The sequence below is a fragment of the Athene noctua genome, chromosome 3, assembly GCF_965140245.1.
Source record: "Athene noctua chromosome 3, bAthNoc1.hap1.1, whole genome shotgun sequence".
Lineage (NCBI taxonomy): Eukaryota > Metazoa > Chordata > Aves > Strigiformes > Strigidae > Athene > Athene noctua.
The window spans coordinates 28952808-28978771 of NC_134039.1; the positions used below are offsets into that span (position 1 = coordinate 28952808).

The 25964-nt window shown below is 40.8% G+C and overlaps 1 protein-coding gene across 2 annotated transcripts in view; it reads right to left on the bottom strand.

Annotated features, from left to right (window-relative positions):
- Window positions 1-25964, bottom strand: part of MYH9 (myosin heavy chain 9) — a 74698-nt gene that overhangs the window by 37475 nt on the left and 11259 nt on the right. For both annotated transcript variants that reach the window (XM_074902414.1, XM_074902415.1), the window contains exons 2-5: window positions 21194-21546; window positions 14819-14975; window positions 4625-4652; window positions 938-1031 (exon numbers count right to left, since the gene is read on the bottom strand). In XM_074902414.1, the coding sequence (XP_074758515.1) occupies window positions 938-1031; window positions 4625-4652; window positions 14819-14975; window positions 21194-21526 (612 nt within the window). In that variant the 5' untranslated portion in view covers window positions 21527-21546. The remainder of the gene's footprint in view (window positions 1-937; window positions 1032-4624; window positions 4653-14818; window positions 14976-21193; window positions 21547-25964) is intronic.

Genomic DNA, 25964 nt, shown 5'->3' on the forward strand with positions numbered 1-25964 from the left:
GTATATCTGGGAAGATCTTGCAAGAAAAACCTTAAATACAAACCAGTATTGAGTACAGAACACAAGTATTGTTGATATTACTTTAGTCTCCCATTGAACATCCTCACAAAAGGATTACTGTGCACCACACACAAAAAAAAATAAATTGTGAATTGTCTATGGATTTGTTTAGCTGCAGAAAGTGATATTGGTGTGGAGTGAAAAGCTGCTCAAAAAAATCACACAATGGGACAGAAAATGCATTCCTGGTGCAGAACGTGCAGTAAACGTGCAGCTCACCTACGAGGATACAACTGACGAATTCGGCAATAGTCCATCGGGGGAGAGGGAGGGGGAAAAAAATATAAGTCAGACATCTTTAAAGTCCTCCCACCATCACCACCACCCTCCTTTCATGTGCTGTTAACGCTTGGCTGTTTTCCACCCTTGTAATGTCTTCCTACAATTTCAAAGTTTTCAGCTGATGTCCACTAGCCTGTCACTGTATTCTCCAGTTTTGAGACAGTATATATAATAGCCAGACCTAATCTATAAAGGTACAGGAGAAAGGAGAAAATTCCTCCACAGAAGGACCAGTTTTAAACTGCCTAGACTGGCTATACACAATGCATCTGTGTAACAAGTTCAGTAAGAGTAATGCTTCATTTATAGTGTCTTTTGCCTATGTACTTGCCCACAAATCCAAGAGGTTGTGGATGAGTTTACCCCACAGTAGCTCCACTGAATTCAAAGGAATTATGACTTAGAACAATGTTGCCTGGCTTGCAATTTTTGACAAAATTTTATTGCTTCATAGTTTACTGTTGTCCTCAGTCTCCTAACATACGTTAGGATCTAGGCTTTTATTGAGCAGTATGGCTTTTACCAACATCAGCCAATATGTATTTATTATCCAAATTCAGCACAACAATAAAGCATCATTAAACCTCGGTCTTACCTGGTCTTTTTTAGACTTGTGTGAGGAAGCAACATGAGCCAGATACTGAATGACCTTCTTGGTGTTCTCTGTTTTACCAGCTCCCGATTCACCTCTGTAAAGAAAATCTGCAATTCATTCCCAAACTAGACATGCATATTTCTAACCCCAAAAGGGCTACAGTTCCTTTAACTGCATCCTGGCCACTGCAGCACTTCCCTCAAAGCCAAGAAAAAATAAGTTGCACTGGCAAGCAGTAGCAGTGTGGTTGGACTGCAGGCTAGCCCTCAGCCAGTTTGCTGCTGGGTGCAGGTTCCACATGCATGCACGGAGAAGGGAAGGCAATAAAGAACTATGCTTTCTAGTCACTTGGGTACAAAGATTGCCAAGTGGCTGAGGAATAATTCAGAAGCTGCTGTAGAGGTAGGGGTGAAAGGTAACGAAGTGAATCTTTCAAGAGGAAGCTTCCCAACTGCAAGAAGAAACATACCAATTCCTTAAGCAGAACTGAGGGCCAACCAATTTTGCTGTGTCTGGAAGAGAAGCTACTGTATCATGAGTACTCTTACTGTATCAGCCTCAACAGTATGAATGCACTTAAACATAACAGCTGCATCAAATCTGAAGACTCCTCCAAGCCTTTTGCATTGACAAAGCTGTATTTCTTTGAGTTTGAGCACAGGGACTGTTTCAAAACAGTCTTCCTTCTTCCTCTCCACTTATGAAAAGTATTCTGCAGAAAGGATTATTTAGCTTCATCAGGGGCCCAACTTAAATGTCTCTATGCAAACACACATAACATGGGGGATAAACAAAAGGAGCTAGAGATGTGTACACACCTGCAGGGCTACGATCTTATTGGCATCATGGAGATGGGGTGGAATGGCTCCTATGACTGGAGTGTTGGAATGGAAGGATACAGGCTCTTTGGGAACAACAGGGAAGGTGAGGAGGGGGTGTTGCCCTCTATGTCCGTGACCAGCTGGAGTGCATGGAGCTCCGCCTGGGAATGGATGACAAGCCAACCAGAGCTTATGGGCCAGGACTAAAGGGAAGGACAGGACAGAAGACATTATAGTGAGGGTCTGCTACAGGCCACCCAACTAGGACGAGCAAGTGGATGAGGCCCTCTACAGACAGATAGGAGCAGCCTCATGTTCACAAGCCCTAGACCTCATGGGGGACTTCAACCATCCTGATATCTGTTGGAGGGACAACACAGCAGGGCATGAGCAATCCAGGAGGTTCCTGGAATGCACTGATGATAACTTCCTTCTCCAAGTAACAGAGGAACCAATAAGAAGAGGTGCCATGCTAGACCTTGTTCTCACCAACAAGGATGGGTTGGTGGGTAATGTAGAGCTCAAGGGCAGCCTTGGCTGCAGTGACCATGAAACGGTGTTCAAGATCCTTAGGGCAGCAAAAAGGAAACACAGCAAGCTTGCTACCCTGGACTTCATGAGAGCAGACTTAGGCCTCTTCAGGGATCTTCTTGGCAGAGTAGTGTGGGGCAAAGCCCTGGAGGGAAGAGGGGCCCAAGGAACTTGGTTAATATTCAAGGATCACCTCCTCCAAGCTCATTAGCAATGCATCCCAACAAAGAGAAAGTCACGTAAGAATGACAGGAGGCCTGCATGGATGAACAAGGAGCTCCTACACAAGCTCAAACACAAAAAGGAAGCCCTGTGAGAAACAGAGAAATTGTCCAAGCAGCCAGGGATCAGGTTAGGAAGGCTAAAGTTCTGACAGAATTAAATCTGGTCAGGGACATCAAGGGCAATAAGAAAGTCTTCTACAGGTATGTCTGTGATGAAAGACTAGGGAAAAAGTGGGCCCACTCCAGAAGGAAATGGGGGACCTGGTTACCTGCAGCATGGAGAAGGCTGAGGTACTCAACAAATTTTTTGCCCAAGTCTTCACTGGCATGTGGTCCAGCCACACTGCCCAAGACACAGAAAGGAAAGGCAGGGACTGGGAGAATGAAGAACCACCCACTGTAGGAGAAGCTCAGATTTGAGACCATCCAAGGAACTTGAAGGTGCACAAGTCCATGGGTCCTGATGAGACGCATCTGCTGGTCCCAAGGAAACCGAGGGATTAAGTGGCTAAACCACTATCCGTCATATCTGAGAAGTCATGGTAGTCAGTCCCACTGACTGGAAAAGGGGAAACATAATGCCCATTTTTAAAAAGGGAAAAAGGAAGACCCATGGAACTACAGGCCAGTCAGTCTCACTTCTGCACCTGGCAAGATCATGGAGCAGATCCTCCTGGAAACTATGAAGGGTGCATGGAAATTAAGGAGGTGATTAGTGACAACCAACATGGTTTCCTAAGGACAAATCATGCCTCACAAATTTGGTGGCCTTCTACAATGGGGTTACAGTGTTGGTGGATAAGGGAATAGCAACTGATGTCATCAACCTGGACTTGTACAAAGCATGTCCCACATAACATCCCTGTCTCTAAGTTGGAGACACATGGGTTTGACAGATGGACCACTCAGCAGGTAAGGAACTGGCTGGATGGTCACACTCAAAGAGTTGCGGTCAGCTTGATATCCAAGTGGAAACCAGTGACACATGGCACTCCTCAGGGATCAATATCGAGACTGGCACTGTTTAACATCTTTGTTGACGACATGGACAGTGGGATTGAGTGCACTCTCAGCAAGTCTGTCGACAACACAAAGCTGTGTGGTGTGGTTGACACGCTGTAGGGAAAGGATGTGCCACCCAGATGGACCTGGACATGCTTGAGAGGTGGGTCTGTGCAAACCTCATGAAGTTCAATAAGGTCAAGTGCAAGGTCCTGCACATGGGTTGAGGCAATCCCAAGCACAAATACAGGCCGGGCAAAGAGTGGATTGAGAGTGGCCCTGTGGACAAGGACTTTGGGGTAGCAGTGCATGGAAACTGAATGAGCCATCAACATGCGCTCACAGTCCAGAAAGCCAATCCTATCCTGGGCTGCATCAAGAGAATTGTGGCCTGCAGGCCAAGGGAGGTGTCTGCCCCTCTACTCCGCTCTCATGAGACCCCAGGTGGAGTACTGTGTTCAGCTCTGGGGCCCCCAACATAAGGACATGGACCTGCTTGAGTGGGTCCAGAGAAGGCCACAAAGATGAGGGGGCTGAGGCACCTCCCTTATGAGAAAAGGTTGAGAGAGTTGGGGTTGTTCAGCCTGGAGAAGAGAAGGCTCCAGGGAGACCTTATAGTGGCCTTTCAGTACTTAAAGGGGGCTACAGGAAAGATGGGGAGGGACACTTGCTCAGGGAGTGTAGTGATAGGATGAGAGGTAATGATTTTAAACTGAAAGAGGTAGATTTAGATTAGATATTATGAAGAAATTCTTTACTGTGAGGGTGGTGAGACACTGGAACAAGTTGCCCACAGAGGTTGTAGATGCGTTCTTAAAAGCATTCAAGGCCAGGCTGGATGGGGCTTTGAGCAACTTGGTCTAGTGGAAGGTGTCCCTGTCCATAGCAGGAGGGGCAGAACTAGATGATCTTTAAGGTCCCTTCCAACCCAAACCATTCTGTGATTCTATGATTAAATATATATTGGAGGAATTGTAGTGTGATCTTCCTTGACTCTTCATTATTTACTGAGTCTACTCCCAGCACTTACAATTAAGACAGTCCTCCAATCAAGAATTTAAACACACAGACTTTGACAACCAGATAAGCTGACAGCTGTAAATACTCACGTGCAAAGGATGGACTGATCCTCTCGATCTAGAATAAAATTTTAAAAAAGTAGTCAGACTAAGACTCTAAATTTCTGTGACATAATGAAATCAACACCAAAGACAAAACCAGGAACTAGTAAACTCTGACAAGCATCTTCCGGAATATGGTCAGGAAAACCTTCCCCAGCAACAGACTCCAACCTCCCACCATATACCAAAGTATAACAGCACCATGGCAATTTAGTTTTCTTCATCCAGAAAAAATATTGTTTACATTATAATTTTTTCTACAAACAATACAGAAGTCTCCCACTGAACATATCTATCACAGAGCTACAGTTTGATGTACATCTACTTGTTCTTCAGCCCTCTCCCCCCTATTATACTGGGATCATACTGACTTACAAAAGTTACCAGCAGAGCAATGGAAATGGAAGGGGGACGAGAGCCAAATACATCAAAGAGAGACTTCCATCCCCAAAACAAACACTGGAAGCTCAGTGAGAAATTGTTACTTGTTTTGTACAGAATAGACTTGAAAACTACAACACTGAGCAGCAGCCTAAGTCCTACACAGCTAATTTGTTGTAGCACCATCCCTTATTGTATTAATACAGCAGCTGGTAACAGTAGAAGCCTTTTTCATGCCGACATACCAGCAGACACACTAATTCCTGGATTCAGTTCACAGCTGTGGATAATAGTATCCTTCCAGGTACAGAACTTTCTTCACCCAGCCTATCCACCACTATCTTCTTCCACATCTTTAACCTCCTTTCAACTTTCACCTATGATTTCATTTCCTCATACACAGCCCTGACTAGTCCTTCCACCATGCCTTCATCTCACTATTCCTCCTCCACTTCTGTATGAGCACATTCCTCTGATTCTGCCTTGGTTTCACCTTTCATCCACTTCTCCACGCTGTGCCTGCCCCCCAGCCTGCATCCCATTCCTCCCCCATGCCACCAGGAACCAGCTGGGAGCACTGGGCAGACTGGAGAGTGCCTGTGCCTACACCACAACAGCCTTTGTAGCTTGTAGCAATCACTGGGGCAGTGAGACCTGTTCAGGCCCAGAACAGACTTGGGCACAGGTCATTCACAGACAGTCCTCAAGAGCTATTGTGGCACTTACAGAACAGACTGTGTCACCAAACTCAAAATCTCCATTAGTTTTTATGTTACCTATTTGGATGTGTTTTCTAGGGTTCATTTTAGCTGTTTGGGGTTTTTTTTTTTGATTAAGATCAAGACGAGAGGACTATCAGATCATCCAGTCCAAGAACTCCAGTAACACACCATTTAGATTTCATACAGTTATTGTAATTCTTTCCTTTTTCCATGCTGAGCCCCAACTTTGTGTTGCACTAAAGTCTGATCTCTAAAGTGAGATACAGCAAGCCACAAACATCCATGAGAGTATACAATTCACTGGATTGCTCTAATAATTTATTTCAGCAATTAGTAACCTTCATCACTACATTTATGAATGTGACTCTCTCCATATTTTAGCTACTGGTTCTTTCTGTTCTTTTCTCCAGCAGTACCCGAGTGCACTCAGTATTCTCCCCACCAGAGGGTACTTAGACAATATAATTGAGTCATCATTCAAGTTGTTTTGTGTACAATAAATGGACTGATCTGTAGTTAGGGAAGGCTTTATAGTCAGATAGAGTTCAAGTACCTGAAACCACTATCTATACCCTTAAACACTGTTGCTGCAAGTGAATTTAGCATTGCAGTCCTAACATCATGAATGCCATATTCATCAAGAAAAACTATAAACTCAGTTTATAAACAGAGAAGTATATCTAGCCTTTGGACATGTTTTCATGGAATAAGTGAAGCAGGTAGACCTACCAAATGTGAGATTCTACCTTTTCTTAAATTATTCTCAAACCAATAATGGAAACATTAGGTTCACGTGCACAGATAGGCAACTCCTGCTCTTAAACTTTTTTTATGGGAAACTAATTGTATGCAGATAAGCACAAAAAAATAGAGGAAAATAATCTGCTTTATCCCTGTTAATACTGTCGCCAGAAAGAGCTGATCAGCCCTAGGACTGGAAGAAAGCAACCTTGGAAAAAAGCAAACTGAAGGATATCACTCAAATGCTTTTGGCCCAGAAAATTCTTAAGCACTCAAAAACAGATACTGCAGATTTACGAGCATTGCATATTCATTTTTTAAAAATTCTGAGTTTTATTGATTGCCTTTAAGATATGCACCCCTTTTGCTGAGGGACAGGTTAAGAGCAGATGTTAGACAGCTCTGAAGGTCCCACCCATTCAAGGTTCCCAGTGGGTCAAGGGCTCAGCAGGCACAGCCAGCCCTTTTCATGACTGGGCATTTTGAGGGTGGATCAGGGGAATCACTAATGACTCATTTACAGACTGCCTAAGGAAATGTATTCTTCCGTAGCTGGATGCAATTGGGTGCAATTCTCTATCACAAAGCAGCTATGTACCTCCAAATAACATCTGACTTTGGAAAGCATGACTATAAACCAGCAGCCCACTTGTCCTAGAAAAGGTTATGCTCACATTCAGGTATCACATAGGCTCATAAGAGGCCAATTTGAGAGAAAGAAGAAAATAAAAAAGATAACCCTAAGGAAGGTGCTTCCTTATTCCTGGTAGCCAGTTCTGGTCTTGGACTTATGCACTGGGGCTCCGCAAACTGGAGCCTCAACTGGAGCTTAAACATGGAGCCCCAAGCACCTGAATAGCAATGCCTTCCCATTCCCTCTCCTCCAGAAGATCCTTATCCCAGAAAAAAAACATTGGTAAGAGACCGATAAACCAGCTGCTCCATAGAAAAAGAGACAATCAACATCAGATAATACTAAGAAGCTCTTTGGCACTGAACAATTCTTGATTGTGACAAGTTTTGTCACACTTAGTTAAGAAGCAATATTTGAGCCTCATTCCAATGAGGCAAGGTAGCAACAACACCCTGGAGTGACCCAAGGAGGTCCCAAAGGGATTTTTCCACACCTAAGACAGAGCAAGGTATTGAAAGGTGCTCAGGCAGGAAAAGTCACAGGCAGTGTTCAAAATCCTCTCGGGTACTACATTTTCCTCCCCCAACATACTTTCCTGGTGGCCTGCTGCAGCTGCGTTAGTCACCTCTGCTTTAAGCCAGCAGGAACATACCTGCAAGCGCAGGCAAGTCACGGGCAGCTCACAGACAGGGCCATAAAAGGCAACATTCCTGTTTGCAATCCGGGGGAAATTCTTTCCCAGGACTTCACAGCAGCAGCCATTGGGATAGTTGGAATTCTTCTAATTGTGTACAGACAGACAACTCAAATAATGTGTTGAGCAACAGGAAACTGAAGCCGACCAAAAGGCCAAAGAGCTAACACATACAAAAGCATAACTCTCAGATACACTTCTAAATAAGAATTGCTTTAAATGCCAATATTCATTCTCCTTACAATACTGACCTGTGCCATCAAGAATCAGAATTCAGTTGCCCAGACAATAGGCCACCTCCACTGATTTTTTTTTTTTTTTTTTATAAAAGAATCATTCAACATGGGCGTACTTCACAACTTCAGTCAGCACTTGCCTTTACTCCATTGTCAGTTGTGCAAGCAACCTACTCAGCAAAAGAGAACATGCTGGGTACCGTAAACTCAGTTGCTTATAATAACACAACCAAGGAACGCCTGATTAAAAGAAATCTGCAGCTGCTTTTCAATCCTAAACAGAGTCACTTACTAAAAACAATCCAGAATAACAACTCATTAGTTAATGATAGCAACAGTTCTGTATTTCAGACCAGATGGCAAATGAAAGCTTTTTGTCTAGGCTCATCTTTAGCTCTTATCACCACAGTATTCAAGTGATCATAAGAAGCAGCAGCCTCAAGCATCCAGAAATTCAGGAAGTAAATCATCCTTCAAATTTAAGCTATGCAGCAGTATACTATAAGATTAGTAGATTACTTTTACTATCTAGAAAACATAATATCTAACTTCTTAACTTTCTTCAGTCCAAAAATAAGACTGCATTTTAGACTGCTTCCAGGACCTGGGACATACATTAAAAACTTAATTAAACCAGAATTTCTTTTCACAAGAGAGACATCTTGTACATAAAATGTCCTCAGCCAAATATTCTACTGCAAAACAACCAATCTGAATAAATATTGAACTGCTGTGGTCACATATATTGGCCTAATTGGCAAATTAATAGAGCTCCAAACTCCTGAATTTTGTTTTTAGGTGTTTTGGGATGGAAAAAGAAAAAAGCTGGAGGGCTAGAAGAGAATATGCAATTTAAGCACCACATCTCAGTTACAGAACATCCTAGGAGGCCTTTATCACCGACTTCCTCTGCATGAGTGACTCCAGTTTCAAGCCTGTTCATCTCCATAAAAGGAGAAGTAATATAGCATTCACACAATGGTGACATCATCTCTCCAGCTAAGAGGAAGTGTAGCTGAAAGGCAAAGGCTTGGCTTGCAGTCCCCTGCCTATAGCTGACTCATTAAGGCCAAAAGCTTAACCATAGCTAGATGGTACCACCCACCTCCTAACCACCATGCGTCTGGCAGCCTGGCCCTCCAGGCCCCCATTACTCTACAACTCCCCTAGCATCGCAGTGAATGCCTGGAGCCCGACCTAAGCAACTAGCTGGCTGATCAAGTTAGAGATTTGATCTAATAGCAAGAATTAGTCTTAAATGCATTTAAGTGCTTCAACCATGCAGTAGTTTCAGTGCCTCAGTCCCTCCTTGAACCGACCTCAACATAATCTTACAACCAATGTCCTTCCCTCAGGGCTCTAACACAGGAGGAGCCCCAAGCACTTGACACACTGTGCTTCTCCGAACAACCCCACTGGCATAAAATCTAATCAAATATGTTCACTGTGGTGCTTTAATCTACATGTTGGTTTGAGCAGGATCAAAAAAACTCCAGGGGAACATCAGAACAGAGCCTGAGAACATGTTTTTGCATTATCATTTAAGGAATGCATTATACAGAAGTTTCAAAGTGCTAATAACTGATCATCAAGAAAAAAAAATATAAACACGGACAAACATAGCGTATCCAAGACAGCTCTCAACAACAGAACTTCAAGATGTAAAAAAGGAGAAAAATCACTTGAGTTGGCAGGAACACTGTAATGCTCAGATTTGGTTTTGCATTATCTGAAGTCTGAGGATGGTCATGAGGAAAAAAGTAAGTTTCATTCAAAAAAATTAAATTTATCCTACTGGGTCAAATGCAAACATTTATTTCCCCAAGCTGTTTATGGACTTGAACCCATACCCCTTTCTCTAACATTCCTTAACTGAATCTGAAGATAGCAAAACAGGAAAACAAGTTAAACTGTAATTTTAGGTTACACAAATGTTTATGAAGTTCTGACAGGAAAGAAAAACTGGTATACAGCCTGCAAAAGCTCAAGCAGCTCATGATACTAAAACAGTGAGCTGCAGGAAGACTGACAGCAAGGGTTGAGCCATTACATAAGTGACTGCCAGAGAGCTCCTGTTCTGGTTTACAGGAATGAAGCAAAAAGGGTGTGGTAACTACTAAAAAACAAGTGGGCAACAGACTTTTTTTAGCTCCTTGTTGTATTGAAAACCACATTTCGAGACACAGATTTTGAGAGCTGCATTTAAAAATCTCAAGTAATTCAAAGCATGTAAACATTTCTTAAAAAAATCAGAACCTATATACATCTTTTCTTGCCATTTGTATATGCACATGATCAAAATTAACATCCTCCATAGTTAGTATCCAAACGTAACATTGTCCTTTGCATCAGAAATTTGGAAAAATCTTGGAAACAAACTAGTGAATCCACAGGCTATATTCTTTTGGGTTTAGTGGAAACAGAATTTCACCTTTACATGCAATTTGAAAGAGACATCTGTGCCACTACATAACTGAACAGCTGTCAACCATATATCCCTGAATTGGTAAGCCAGAAATAAAGATGCACTTTGGGACAGTGCAATATACACTGCAGCATAGAAGACCAATGCTAGGAAACAAGCTGAGAAAGAAGATTTGAGACCAAGGAAGTTAAACCAGAAGTTTTCTGCTAGCTCTGAAACTTAAGAAATATGTAAACATCCAAGAACTACAAATAAACCACTTCAAGGTCATGTTCTATAGAAGGAGATCTGGAGGACTGTTTCTTGTAAAAATGACAACTGGGCCTGAGGTGCATGTGAAGATCTACAACAGCAACTGATTTGTCTTACAACAGCTAACACTGTTTTCTCCCTTAATGTAACAAGGCCAATAAAAATAATAAAGCTATTACGCTTCAGAACTTTTTATTTTACACACCAAACCCAGAGACTACCTACTCACAGGTGAATACCAGCAAGATGCTGGCTGCACAGGCTCTTTGCAGACAAATCCATCAAGGTCAACAAGGGTTTAATCACTGCATGATGATTTTAAGAGTTTTGTTCAGCGAACCGTTCGGAGCCCTACACTAATATGCAGAGAAACTGGATGAGAAAGGGGATGGAGAACATTCATTAGCAATGTGCCATCTATTCCCTCTCCTACCGCTCTCTTAGTTGAGTGGTTTGAACTTTGGAAACCAGAATAACCATACTGATCTAGCCTATTACACAAGATTCAGACACTAACATTATAAGAGCCACCATGCTCCAGACACCAATGGAAGTTCTAACTTCTATCAGTATTTGACATAGAAAATTCCCTATACGTGTTCCAAATGGACAAACAGGTGCTCTTTAAAAACTTTAAAATACGTTTTTCTAAATAGATCCCCTGAAGGTGAAGAATGTATCTCTTCAGTGTACAACTGTTACATTTGAATAATGATTGGTTTGCTCAAGACACCACTCCACTTGCAGCCACTGTCCTTCAATCATCAGCACCACATGAATAATTTTTCTGAAAGCAGTCAGACCTGAGGCTTCTGGCATCCAGATTACCCAGGAACATCAAGACAAATGGTTGTTTTCTCCAAAACCAAAAATATTACACTTTTTCCAGAGTTCTGCTCTTGAAGCACAGGAAGTCTGTCCAAGCACCATACAGCAAAATAAAATTTTTATCTCATTTCTGAGTCTTAATGTCCTGGGACAGAGAAAGACGGTGAAAAAAAAGTCACTTTGAACACATTCTTCTTCATGTTATTGCTTCAGAGAAGTACTTTGGGTGAAATTTAACAAAAAGTAGTTTAACCTCCTGGAATATACAAATGCCACACAACACTTGTGAATGCAGTAACCAGGATAGACACAAAAAGAGGACCAAGTCCACCCATAGTGCATCAGCACAGATGCCTGAAAAAGGGTTAAATAGTTTCTGGATTAGCAGAGGTTGGAATAGAGCTCTCATCTTCCTCTCCCTTCCCAATTCCTTTCCTGATGAATGCCCCTTTAAATAGCCTGTTTATTAGAATACTGTAAATTGACTGAAAACAACAACAACAACAAAATCAAAGTCCAAATCAACACGCAAAGCTTTTCCACTTTGGCGGCTTAAGAGATAACTACACCCCAGGCTGACACAAGTCAGAGTCAACAGCTTGCTATCCTTCTCCAGACCATAAAGGATTCCGGGTCTTCAGGGCTCAAAGCAACCTAGGGAAGGCAGCCTAAGTGCCTCGGGCTCATGTGGAGCACCAGACCCTTTCATCTTCCATTCTCTGGACAGATTCCTGCCATACCACTAGCTGCTGCACCAGGCTTCCCCCACGGCTAAGCAAAACTGAGGAATAGGAATGTTGCTTGCCATTGCCCTAGAGGCTAGCCAGGACCAGAGACAAGTGCAACATCGTCCTCACCTTCACTCCCAGTAGCAGACATCAGAATGTGACTGTTACCCTTTGCAATAAGGAAATAAGGCAGTAAATAACCCTGAAACGATCTCTAAGGGTTCTTCCTAGCACACACACACATGAAGCAACATGCACACAAGAAGCTTTCCACACCTAGTTAAGCAGGTCAAAGCAGGCTATTTCAAAAGTTAACTGGGAATGATATTCACATACAACAAGCATTCCAAAAAGTCAGTGACAAGGTATCTCAAACCAGGCAAAGAAGAGCTAGATAAACCCCTAGACTGTCAATACTGCTGAGAGCACTGCATAGCTAGAATTACTGTGGGAAAGGTAAACACTCCAGCAGAACTCATAGCAACTTCCCTGTGCTAGGAAAAGAGAGGTGGGGCTGCCATTCTTCAGCTTTGTACACCAAAGCAATTCAAGTCTGGGATTTCTGATTTTTACACATCACTCAAGCAGTGGTCTGACAGACACCTTCTCTTTTCAAAAGGAAAGAAAATATTCATGTAGATTAATCCCTAGCTCTGAACCACCATCAGACCAGGGAAGGTCACCTGTCCCTTATTGCAACACTGCAGCTGTCTGGATATCCACTGCCACATACTGATGTATCTGGAAGGAATGAAGGACAAGATGCATGCATGTGCAGTTCCAAATGGTTTAACTGTTGTCTATAGAAGGAAAAGGACTTATTCAGTCTCCTTAAGACAATAACAATGAAACTGTTTCTGATTCTACATATGAAAGATTTCTTTTTAGGTAACAGTAACTCTGGTAGGATTAAGTCAATAGCTTGTTTAAGAAAAACATATATTGGTATTTGAGCTGACAATGAGTGGGCAAGGGAAAGAAGGAAGTAATAAAGGAAGTGAAATAGTGGTAAGAAGTTTATGGACAACCATGCTGGCACATATAGTGTAGGCAGTGCATCTCTCCTTGTCCTTCATGGCAGATCTAGTCTTTGTCTGAAGGAAGTGAGGTCCTGTATAGGTCCAGGTTCACAGGTTCTTTCCTCTGGATATAGCATCCCTTTCAGAGTAACACATCAGTAGTATAGCTGTATTTCTTCAAGAGCTGCCACATCTTCAACACATTCAGTACGCTGCCACCAGTCCACTGCAGCATGTCTGTATGGTTCACCCCTCCCCACCCAAGGCTTTTACAAATATAGCTTAATTGATTCATCATGTTAGCTCTCCCATGTGCTGTGCTCTGCAAGGCACCACACTTCAGCAACCTCTCTCAGCATTCTCCACACGTAAAATTTGTTTAAAGTCACTAATGCAAGTAAGCAGAAGGAATTGTTCTTGCTCTCTTGCCACTCTGGTGGGTAACCATATTGTTGTAGTCCTCCTATGCTTGGAGGTGCAAGTGGTAGTGAGGGCAGGGGAAAAGCAGAACTCTAAAACTGAGTCCAATTAGGATTTTAAAGTATGATTTTTTGAACAGAGGCCAGATATAATAAAAAGAGAGGTTAATGACAAAACCTATGAGAGATAAACATTGCTACTCATCAGAAAATAAAGGAGTAATCCAATTCATACAAGGCATACCAAATCAAACTGTCTGTTATATCCTTTAAACCCTACAAAGCATGCCTCTACATATAACCCAGCTACAAACAGGAAAAGCACAAAACATCTCCATACCAGAACACCCTCCAAGTATTCCAAACACAAGCCCTGACTCTGTGAACAATCTCCTCTCAGAAAGGGGGTATACACAGGCTAGAGCTCCACATGTAGAAGTCTTCAAGAGACAAGCAGCGGGTAATATATATGGTTCTTTACTTCTCATTTGTATACATAAAGGAAAAAAAAATAGGTCTATCTGCTTGCTTTCTTTTATTCTAGGAAAAGCCAAGAGATGTATTCAGTATTGCCTGACAGTAAAGTTTTATTCTTAACAGAATAGAAATGTAACCAACAACAACTGATCAGTAAAACTACCACTGACTCTCACACTTCAAAATGCAGGTTATACTAAATTTGTCGCACGCAACCAGACTGTATGACTGGCTTTTAAACACTTTTGTTAAAAGCTTCTATCAACGAATACGCATACTTGCCCACCTACAGCTGTCGTTCCATAGGCTCATTCCCGAAAGGGAAAGTTTGCCACCTCAGTTGTCCCTGCCTGCTTCTCTGAATCCCATGCATTCACAAAGTCTGCTCTTTACATCAAGTTTAGCTCTTACCAGATTCTTTGTAAAGTTCTTCAATCCACTAGAGCAGGACAAAGCTATTCACCTGAACAACAAAAGCTGGTACCACATTGGCGTCAGTCCTCTGTAAGCAAGGACAGAGGAGGAAACCATACCTTTTGACAGCAGTGACTTGGTCTCATACAGCGTTTTGACTGCAACCTTGATTTGTGATTTCAACAGGATTCATTATCTCAGGCAGCACTCACCTTGCATCATACTCCTGTAGGCTGTGTCTGTGATGGCATAGATATGAGGGGGCATCTCATGTCTCTTTTTGCCTTTGTACATCTCCACTATTTCTTCTGAGTATATGGGCAGGTTCTTGTAAGGATTGATTACCACACAGAACAGGCCTGAGTAGGTCTGGAAAGAAAACACCCCAGGAAATAAAGGACAGGAATTTAAAATACTGTATACTTGCACATTTTAACAGTATATTACTTGGAAAAACAAACTAAGCAGACATTTTTTAAAATGCATCTTCCAGTGATGCCATGTGGGATGCTCCCCACTAAGCAATATTAGAATCTGGGCAACAGCTAAAGTCGTATCATAGCTTGACTAGTACTCAACTTTTCCAAGTATGCACAGAGCATCAGCTGACACATTAGTCACACTGTTAACACACTGGCCTGCTCCCTGGCTTATAACAGTCAACTAGGACTGGCTTTTCTTCCTTTCAAAGTTCCTGTATTCATTATAGGAATTCTTAACAGTTCATTTAATTACAGAAGGTAGGTGCTCAGCTCTTAGAAACATGCATTATATTATGTTCTAGCTCACATTTGCTATGGATTTATCCAGCTGAACTGATCAACTACAACATAATAAAACTTCAAGTTACTAAAAGAAAAATAAGACCAATGTATCCCTAGAGGTTTTCAAGAACACTGGACTAGGCTGAATTCAGTGTTGACCCTGCACTGAATAGGAAGTTGGATTAGATGGCCTCCTAAAGACCCTTCCAGCCTGAACACTTTCATAGTTTATAATGTAACAAGTATAACTAGAACTAGATTCAAAACTGTAAGGTCATTAATGTAGTATAGTTCTGAACTAGTCAATATAGAAAGGAGTTCTCAAGTATTCCATGCTCAAAGAGTCAGCAACATTTGCCAAAGTTTATTTCTAATTCATCTCAAACGGTTAATTCATTGATCTGTGACAGCAAACCTTGATTTCTCAATTGGTTTTCACTGGCTGAAATTCTACAGCTCTAATGGAATACAACTGTCAAAATACTTGTAGTGAAAATATTAATCTTCTTAAAAGAAAAAACCTCATCTTTGAGAACTGAACACAAAAAAAAAAAACCCTCCTAACAAACACTTTACTTGCAAAGGGATCAGGAGGAACAGAGACTTCTTAAGTATTTCCTAGATATTTTAAGAATAGCATTCCAAGCCTTTCTCCTGGGGTTTAGAGCTACCCCAATTGCCTATCAATTTTTAGAAGCAGCTGTTTGAAACATCTAGAGAGGTGTAGCTTTCTACAGCAGCTTGCAGTGCTACCAGAAGAGAGTAAATTTGGCACTTTTTATTTCCATTGCTACCATCTCTTCTACTATTTGCTCAATGAAGAGTGCTTCATAGTGATAAAGAGTTCTCCACAATGAGGACAGAGAGTACTTAATCAGATTTAGCCTCTTTAGCTAAAGGTAAGAATTAGACTACAGTGATGAGAAGGGTGAAAGTAGCACCTACTACACAATTTACAGTCTTATATCCAAATTTTCTACATGCTAGATTACCATTAAGTAATTAGCCCACTCTTATATGCAGTAGCTTCAGATACAACCTTCACCCTATGTCCCCCAGAAAGTAAAATTTTTATAGGTATTTAAAGTTTCTTTTCCATACCCCAGTATAAACTGTCAGGATATGTTTCCAGACCTACTTTTTTTAAATTTTATTTTTCATTTAATACTTGAGGAATATTTTAATAGCTTACAGACAATACTAAATCTCTTTCCAAAGTGGGAAACGATGAAAGTTGGATAAAAGCCCTGTCACTAAGAGTCCTAAAGTTCCAGGAAGCTAACCTTCAGTGAGACACTCTAGTCAGGTTAGGTTTGATGTAGTGCTTGAAAGGAACAGTTTAAGGACTCTGCAGAAACCAACCTGGCAATACTAGTTCCTTTTGCCTCAGCCTTAGCTCTCCATCATGCCAGACAGTACTTGTTTAGCACAGAATAGCAGCTGAAAGACTGGGTCATGCTTTCCTGACCTTTGACTACGCTAGTGGAAGATGAAGTAGAACCAAGAGGTAGAAAGGAGTGGACTCAAGAGTGGTATGTCCACAGTACATGTAATACACCTTTTCCTTATAGTGGCATTGATATAATTAACATTGGAATCAACTAAACTGTTAGGAGAAAAGCTTAATTTTATCATAGTTCTGGAAAACAAGTAAAGAAAAACTCTCCAGGCTGCCAGTTCCAGTTGTCTGCATTAGCAACCATCTTGCCCCAAAATCCCATGGCAGCAGGAACATGCACATAGTAATCAAAAGAAGATGCCCTATATGGTCCCTATTCACCCTCACAACAAAACTGTAACTCATGCCACAGACCAAACCTACCTCTCCTTTGAAGATGTTAATAAAGCTAAATGCCTGTTTGCTGCTTCTGGGGAATAAGAAGTGAGAGCAAAAGTGGCAGGAAGCACTGTGGTAATATTCCACAAGGAACGTAAAGTTTTCTTGTCTATATTTGTGCGACTTTTTATGGCCATGTTTGCTGACAAATTAGAACTGTGGCTTTTCAAGTAAGAATAGTGGAAAGGTCTGAAGCTGGGCTAAAGCAGTCTTACAGATGAGAGCAGTGGTTTAGAAAACGGAAGACATTAATTTCAATTAGGGTGATGAAGCCATGAAGGAGGTATGCAGGAACAAGTTATCACCTTCTCCCAGCATTCTGGCTGCCAGGAGAAATACCTAAGGAAGTTTCCTTGCAATATAATGATCTCAGACAGATGTGTGAGGTGATATTTTTGTCTAATAAAGAGAGGCAACTAATCATAGCTCGGATAGGCACCCATGAAACCACTATATAACAACTGCTGGTCAAGCACACTGACAGAATTTTATAAAAGAAACAAGTTGAATATACTGAGCAGAAGCTGCCAGCCCTAGCACAGAGAAGACAAGAGTCATCTTCATCTTATTAAAGTACAAGTAAAGACTTACATGCATAAATCCCTGAATTGAACCCAAGGCTCCAATTGAAAGGCTAATCTATTATAAGCATAGCTGGCTTCGTAATGTCTGAAACAAAGTACAGATTTCCATCTCAGAATTCTGGCATTACCTTTCGCTAACAATTTCAAGTGACACATGGGCCAAACTGGAACTAGCTTTATTTTTCTAACTACTAAACTAGCTATGAAGAGCTGAAAGGACCGTCTGCATCATGGCACAAAGCCAACAACATCAGAAAGTTTATTTTCCAGCAACTGTTAACTTCAGCAAAATAACTGGAACACATAAGGTTGAGTTTTGAGTTTCACACTGGATACAAAACAATGCAGTTCAGGTAAGCAAAATTATCTTCTGATAAAGCATTCTGGATAGAAAGTGTTAATATGAAAGACAGTTTATCAGCTAGTCACCTCAGTGCAAAACCAATCAGCACATGGAAACAGCAAATTGGTGTCAGACTCAAGCTCTTAGTTCTTGAAATGTTTGACATTCCCTGCTTAAAATTTGTCTGCAGGAGCCATAAGATTTCCCCCTTCCTTTTTTAGGATGGGTAGACAAAAAAATAAAGTTTAAATTAAAAAAAAAAAGAAGAAAAAAGCCACAAAAACACACAGTCCTGCTGGCAAAGGAGAAACGACAAAAGCAAAACTAAATTATGCTTATGATCTTTCCAGAGACATTTATGCTAGACATACATTGCGTGTATTCTCTTTCTTCAAGAGGATTAATGATCAACTAACAGCCACTCCAATTAAAGTATTTTAAGCCTTCCCATTAATCTCCTGACTTGCTGAGAACTGCTGACAGGTGAGATCAGTCCATTTCACAAGTGCACAGAAAGACGGTTTTGGCAAGACTAAGATTCTTTAACAGAGAATTACTATGCCAGGTTTACTTGGGTGAAGGCATGGGGATTTTTTAACACTTCTTACAATCCCATCAACTCAATTTATTAGAGCCACAGACTATGTGTGAAGTTTCAGATGATATCTTGCAAGATATATGCGGATACAGTGCATATGCATAGTGTGCAACAGACTCTGAGATGCTGTTGAATTATTTTCAAAAACTTATTACATAACTTAGTAATGCTTCCTGTTCTAAAAATGCTACACATGATCTTGAACATCCTATTTCATCTCAATACCAAGATTCTTCCCTCTGAGAATACTTTCTGATCAATAGTCAGTAAAGTTACTGACTACACAGAGTAATTAACTGCATCAACCTCTAACCACATGAGCTCTCAAAATTTTGACATCAGACAGTGGGAGTCAAACTAAATTTATATCAGCTTTGCATCCTTCATATGTTCCCTGATAAATCTCTGGAACAGAAGTCTATATGCTTTCATGCCACTCCAGAAGAGCAGTGGTCACAGCACTAGACAGAGTCAAGAGTTTCTAGGTTGTGCTGCTTAACTTAGAAGGCAACAGTTCACAAAGGTTTCTACTCAAGATGGATAGCTAGGGTGAATTCCTGCTATGTGGTGGTTTAGATACCACCAGCCCCTGTTAGGGCAGACGAGATCATCTATTGCTTGCCACATAAGATGACTACATAAAAGACTATATCCCTATGGGTATGACAAAGTAGTAAGCATTCCAAAAAAACCTGAAACACAGACAGATACTGCAGAGAGTTTTTACTTACACTGTCTTTTCCATTTGTCAAGAGAGGCAACTTTTGGGAGCACAAAAAGTGTGGGGAGGGGAAATCTAGACAGACTTTCTTCAAGGACTGTATTAATATATGTTTATGTCTTAAAATAAAATGTATTAAATAAATTTAATAGATTTCTAATCTACTGTGAAGATGATTTCATAGTGCCTAAAAATATTTAACATCCTGCATTTCTACATCCCTTGGGATTCCATCTCAGGCAGTCCCATTTTAATTCTGTAAGAAGAGGCTAGTCTGAGAATAAATAAACCAAGAAACACTAGTTCCTGTTTTAACCAGTCACAGCACCCAAATTTTACATTACCGCTGAGTTGTGAGATAGGGAATTTAAAGAATTTGAGTTTGATGGTGCAGAGCTTGCGCCAAGATGAGGGGGCTATACGTGAAGACATACCAGGGGCTGACTGTTGCTAAGATATTATCTTCTGGCTCAAACAGAAGCTTCCTATTGTCCTTGAAGTAGTACAGAACAGCAATAGATCACCTCAAATCCTAACACTAATTGGCCTTGTGGCTTAGCTAGGAGTTAGGGAACAACTGAGGCTGCGCAGAAGAATAAGGTAAAAAGTTCATCAGCGAGGAAGAGGAGATACTTCATCTATACGACCCTCTCCCAGGAATTTGCGACCACCAAAGGAGCACAACGCGCAGACGCAAGAGGAGGAGACCTAATTACCATGAGAAGCGAGGGGAGGCGGGGAAATATTATGTTTATGTATAAGCATTCTATGAATATGCATTATTTTGTAATATATAAGCAGGACGAGAGCTGCAAGGGGTGCGCATGCTTGTGGAGGAGCGATCCCCCATGCGCCCGGCGCTGAATAAACATACCTACTTTACAACTTAACAGTTGTGGAGTTAGTTTTTCCGCAAGTCAGTTGAATAATCCCTTCTATGCCTGAAGAGTATTAATAAAGTAGAGGCTATCATGACCAACATCTGCTAGCTAAACAGAGGCCACATGAAGAGGAAAATCAGAAAGGAACTGGAGAACCAGGTCAAGGTTCCAAATTCTCCTTCCCACCTTTCCCTGTTTATTGCTTTTGGTATTCAGTGAAGTAATTGCTGCATGCTTTGTTGGGTATGACTGTTGATCCCATAAATGCTATCTTTGTCACTTCCACAGCAATAAGAAGCAGGATTCTCTGCTCTTGTCCATTTTGTGGTGGAAAGAAAAGGAAATATTTCCTATCTGTAAGCACATGCAGGTAGACATGTGCCTTCTCTAGGACACTCTGAGATCCAGAATTTTTAGAATACAAAAAGCTTGGCATTAACATTCATTCCTTCCCACTGAAGCTCCAGACATGGGAAAGTGCAATTCAGATATTAGGTATATTAGGACTCTGTTTTTATTGTTATTTGGTTCAGTTCAGATCAGACTCCCTGTTTACCAGTTTTCAATTGCTCTCACTTAGTGATAAAAGAACATTAAATGGCATTCAAAACATCCTGCAAATGAAGACATTAAAATGTTAAATACAGATTTACCACAGCATACCCTGAAAGCTTCAATATTAACTAGAGGGGGATTGGCATAGTTTAGTGAAAAAATTTTAAGTAGAGGGAAGAAGCTGTCACATGACAGTTGCGTATAGGGGCAATGAAAGGTTAACATACACATTTTAGAAGCAAAGTGGTTATAGTAAATTCAGTAATTATTGTGGAGCCTTACCCCAACAGACAAGATTACTTACATAGATCAGTCCCGAGTAGTATCTCTCCTTCAAATTGTGAAGTACAGAAGCTTCATTCAGGCATGTCAGCTCTGCCATATCTTCCACTTTAGAGAATTTGGGGGGGTTCATCTTCTGGATATCATCCTTATTTACTTTCACTTTCTTCCCATTCTCTGCCAGTTCCACAATGGCCTCATCTCCTACTTCTTCCTTCAGGCTAGCTGCCTCAAACCCATTCTTCTCTGAGGGAACCCATACCAGCTTCTTAGCTGCCCAGTCAGCCTGAGTCAAGGGGTTATTAATGATGTTTTTGTCCACATAAAGATACTTATCTGCATCTCTTTGCGACATTGTGCTTTAGAATTGGGGACCTGTGAAAAGAAGGGGGGGGAAGATATTTTTAAAGCTTCAAGTTGCCTTGCAATTCCTAGAGACAGACAAGCACATGCTAAGTACTCTGAAGCCCTGGTCATCAGAGCATATCTCCCCCTCCTTTAGTTTCATGTTAGCAAGCACTGGTAAATTGTCAAACTTCCAATAAGGTCAAGGTTTGCTTGCCAAGAAGATGAAAAAAAAAAAAACCAAACCAAAAAAAACCCCACACAAAACCAAACTAGCAAGCAGTTAAAAAACCCCACTACAACAAAACACTGACTGTTAAGCATTTGGAAGCCATTATTTAGGAGAAAAGAGAAAGTACATTAAAGCAGCAAGCATCAAACTTCGTAAGATATGTCAATACTCATAACATCAGATACTATGTCAGTAACGTTCAGGTCAAGATCAGCCCTTCACTGCTCTACTTCGTAAAGATATTACCTCAGAAATACAATCGTAAGTGTTTAATCAACACTTACTTCCTACCTCCTTGTTCTGATAAGCTACAAGTCAAACAGCACAACTTCTTAGAAATGCCACATACCAGTTTAGACAATACATAAGACACACTTTGCTTCTAAAAGACATCATCAGTAATTTGAGGACGCCAGCCGAGACCAACATTAGATACTTTCCATCACCAGCTTAGTAGAAACACCCAGCACACTATTATCTTTTTTTCTAGATAATGTTCAGTACCAAAATACCTCCAAGTCAGTAACAGAATAAACCTGTGGTCAGGAAGTTTTAGAGCCAAAAATCCTCTACTGGGATCCTTCCATAAAGCTGTGGTCAGGTAGAGAAGAGAGTACCAACCCTACAAGAGGGAGATTTAGGCAGCATGCTCAGAAAACGGCACCCTAGATTTAGTGTTTCATCAAAACCAGAACACTATCACCAGGGATTTTTCCAGTTTATAAGGCAGCAATTTTATTGGTGCCATTCAGAAGTCTTTTCAATCAGAAGAAAGGACTGCATGCGTCAAGGCTCATTAACCATGTAACAGCAGCCTCTTTACAAAGTCCCATGAATATTACTTCTTGGATCCTTCCTCACAAAGATACCAGTGTCCTCAATATATGTTTTTCATAACTTGCATAGAAGCTAGAGCTCTTTACCACCAAAAGAACAGGAAATGAAAATACCAATATATTTCATGTCATGAAAGGCTGTCAATATCTACAGGAAAAACTTTTCTACAGAACATACCTGTATTTACAAACCAGTGTGCAAATCAAATAGGTGAAGTCTAGACTACAGATACTGCAGACAAAAAGGTATATAGAACAGGACAGAAGCAGCTCAACTCCCAAAATCTGCATGAGAGCAACAATAGATGTTGAGTCCCAGCATTAGCAAGGAGTGAACAAAGCCAGAAAAACATCAGCGATAATAATGATGGGCACAGATGCCCACACCAGTCATTTGTAAGCATGTAGGGAGGAAATTCCTTTCAACAAATGTATCCCTGTAGGTGGCATGCAACTTTGTGCCAGAGACTGTATGGATAGATGTACTCTACAAATAATCGCTTCCTTTAGCTTGAGTTTAAAAAGTTTGTCTTATGCCTTACAGGATATGCCAAGCTGCTATTCTACACTTACCTCATCCTTCCTTCCCCACAAGGTCACTGACACTTCCACCACAATCACCCTAATGCCAATTCTCAGAGCAACTCCTCCTCCCCGGTTTTCCATATTTTTATTGAAAATCCAGTATTTTAGTGGGTACACGATGAAGGGATTTGTTGCAGAGATAAGATGTAGCAATCAGGAGACTGCCATGACAAACCTGAGCTGTCAAGAGAGCTCCAGGACCATCCTATAACAGCTAGCCTGACAGTATACAGGAAATAGAGAAGACTAACAATTGAACAAAAGATATTGAGGTTCCATGACATTGCAGAGTATCACCTGCAAGTTGTGGTCAAAGGGTTAAAAAAAGGGAGTGGAGGGAAGGAGGGGAAAAGGAAAAAAAAAAAAAATTCAATTGTGTTCAGAGTTGTATCAGGTTTGGCAAGGCAACAGCTGTGCTCTACCCTCCATTACACAGTTTCCTGCTGATGCAACTCCCAGAATCTAACCAGTTGCCTTTTTTGGCTATAATCAGGCAGGACACAGAGGCAGTATGCTTCAGCTAATTTCAGTTTCAGCATTTCCTCAGGAATCCTAAGTAACCAGCCATCTGAACTGTCCTACATTACACTGAAACATATTCCTGACTTCCTTACTGTTACAGTACATGCATGCAATATTCAATACACTTTGGAGATTTATTCTGGGGTAAAGGGTAATTATTTTTGGATAAGAAATACATAAGACCACAAGAAATCTTTCAAGGGGTATCCCCAGCCAGTTCTAGTTCTTCTGAAGAGAACGAAGGAAAGAAAACAGAGAGAAGTTCATCAAATTCCCCACAGGAGGAAACCCCTGAATTATCTTGCATACAGCAAGACTGCATTCTTCAGCCAGTAAGGCATCATTCTATAGCATCTATCCCTTTTTATTGTCAGGACTGAAAACCACAGCTTTCACAGTAAGAAAAGAAATAGCCTAACATGGGTATTCTAAAACCTCACCAAACACTAAGTTTCTTATGCCAGTAAGTACTTACGCCGAGTAGTGAGGAGATTCAAGATGGTTTGTACCTCAAACTTTAAACAGACTTGAAAATTATCCTATTGCATGGCAGCAGCAAACAGTCTTACTATCACCATTTCAAACTAGTTTTCCTATGCTCCAGAACAGAATCATCAGGTACTAGAACTAAAAAAAATGGAGGATCATGCTAAGATAACATGGTATTTGGTATTAGTGCTATTCTCAAGGCTGACTTCTAACCCACAGTGCCTCTAAACTAGCAATACCACAAAACCAACCATTAATTTGCCTTCTCCACAAGAACAGTACTAAAGAAATCAGATTCAGCAAGTTCTGTCTTATGAGGTCTGAAACTTATATTCCTAGCTTACGCTGATTTTCACTGGGCATTTCTAAAAACCCCTTACGTGGTCAAGGAAGTAAGCACAGTAAACTCTTGCAACCTTACAGCAACTCGCAACAAATGCAAGTTATTACCATTTTAGGAGCAAATTAGGAAGCAATTTGTTTGAATTTTGGGTGTAGATAATTGTGGGGCAAGGACATTTACGTTTACATGGCTATCACGCAACTGTCAGGTGAGAATACCATTAACAGTATTCTTTTTGATGGAACACCAGTCTATAGGTAAGAAGACCAAAGAATACAGAAGGAAGGCAGACAGACCATCCTTGGTTTGAGTTTAAATGCCTCCTTCCTAGTATTGTTTCCAAAAATGAAATACTACAGTCATTTCCCTGTTAACCCAGTCTGTTCCTTTATTGCGGTTCATAGCAGTCTGAAGAACAGGCTAGTCAAACGTTGCTTGTTGCCCATTATTTCAGGTGCCAAAAGACATTCTTTTGCCCTTTAATTAACTACATAATTGTTACAAAGATGCCATTCAGTTACAGATGAAGGCAAAGAGATCTCTACAGTCGTGAATAGGATAGGACCAAGACATTAACAACATGTAGTCCAACCTTAAAAAAAATTTTCAAGAACTCTTTGCATACATATTTCCCTGCAGATTCTTCTGAGATGAAAAATTAAGCACTGGCTTTAAGTTAAGATGCTATGCATTCCCTTTGAACTAGTCAGAATTACCCAAAACGCTCATTTGAATACAGTCATATGGACATAAGTTTGTCTTAGCCTCCTACAATTTCATAGCTTTAAGGCTTGAGTGATGAGACACTTCACACACTCCTTTCCCTACTTAAAGCATCAAGTGCTTCCCAAAAACTTGGAAACAAACATCTTGTCTGGCTTGGAAGTGTCTAAAAGATGCCTTTGCTATAAGGTTCCTTTCTTTCCATTACAGTGTTTTGCAACTGCTAAAAGCACAGAATATTATCTGTTTGCAATTTTCCAGAACTATTTGTATTTCCCCCCACCCCTCAATGTTTATTCTGTCATCAGCCACAGAATTGTTTCTGGGAATGAGCTACTGCTCAATAAGATGAGCTTGGGCTATGCTAAACTATTGAGGTAATCCTGAAGTAGAAATAAAATTAATATATTCAGAAGAGCATTAATGGCAACAGTTAAAACATCACGCTTACCAACAAGTATTAGAGTACCACCTAGGCAAGGAAAGCACTTCTAGTTTTGAGTTATCAAAACTGCCATTAAAGTAGGGATCCTTGCACTGTTCATTTTAGGCTTCAGCATCATTATTAGTAAAAATGCATTACTACACTGGAATAGAGTGCTTTAATCACAAACCATTTCCCTACTTTAATTAATTAGAGGAGTTTGTGAAATACTGGGCTATAGAGAACATAAAATAGCCTGCTACATGTACTGTATACTTGCTGATTCAGATTACC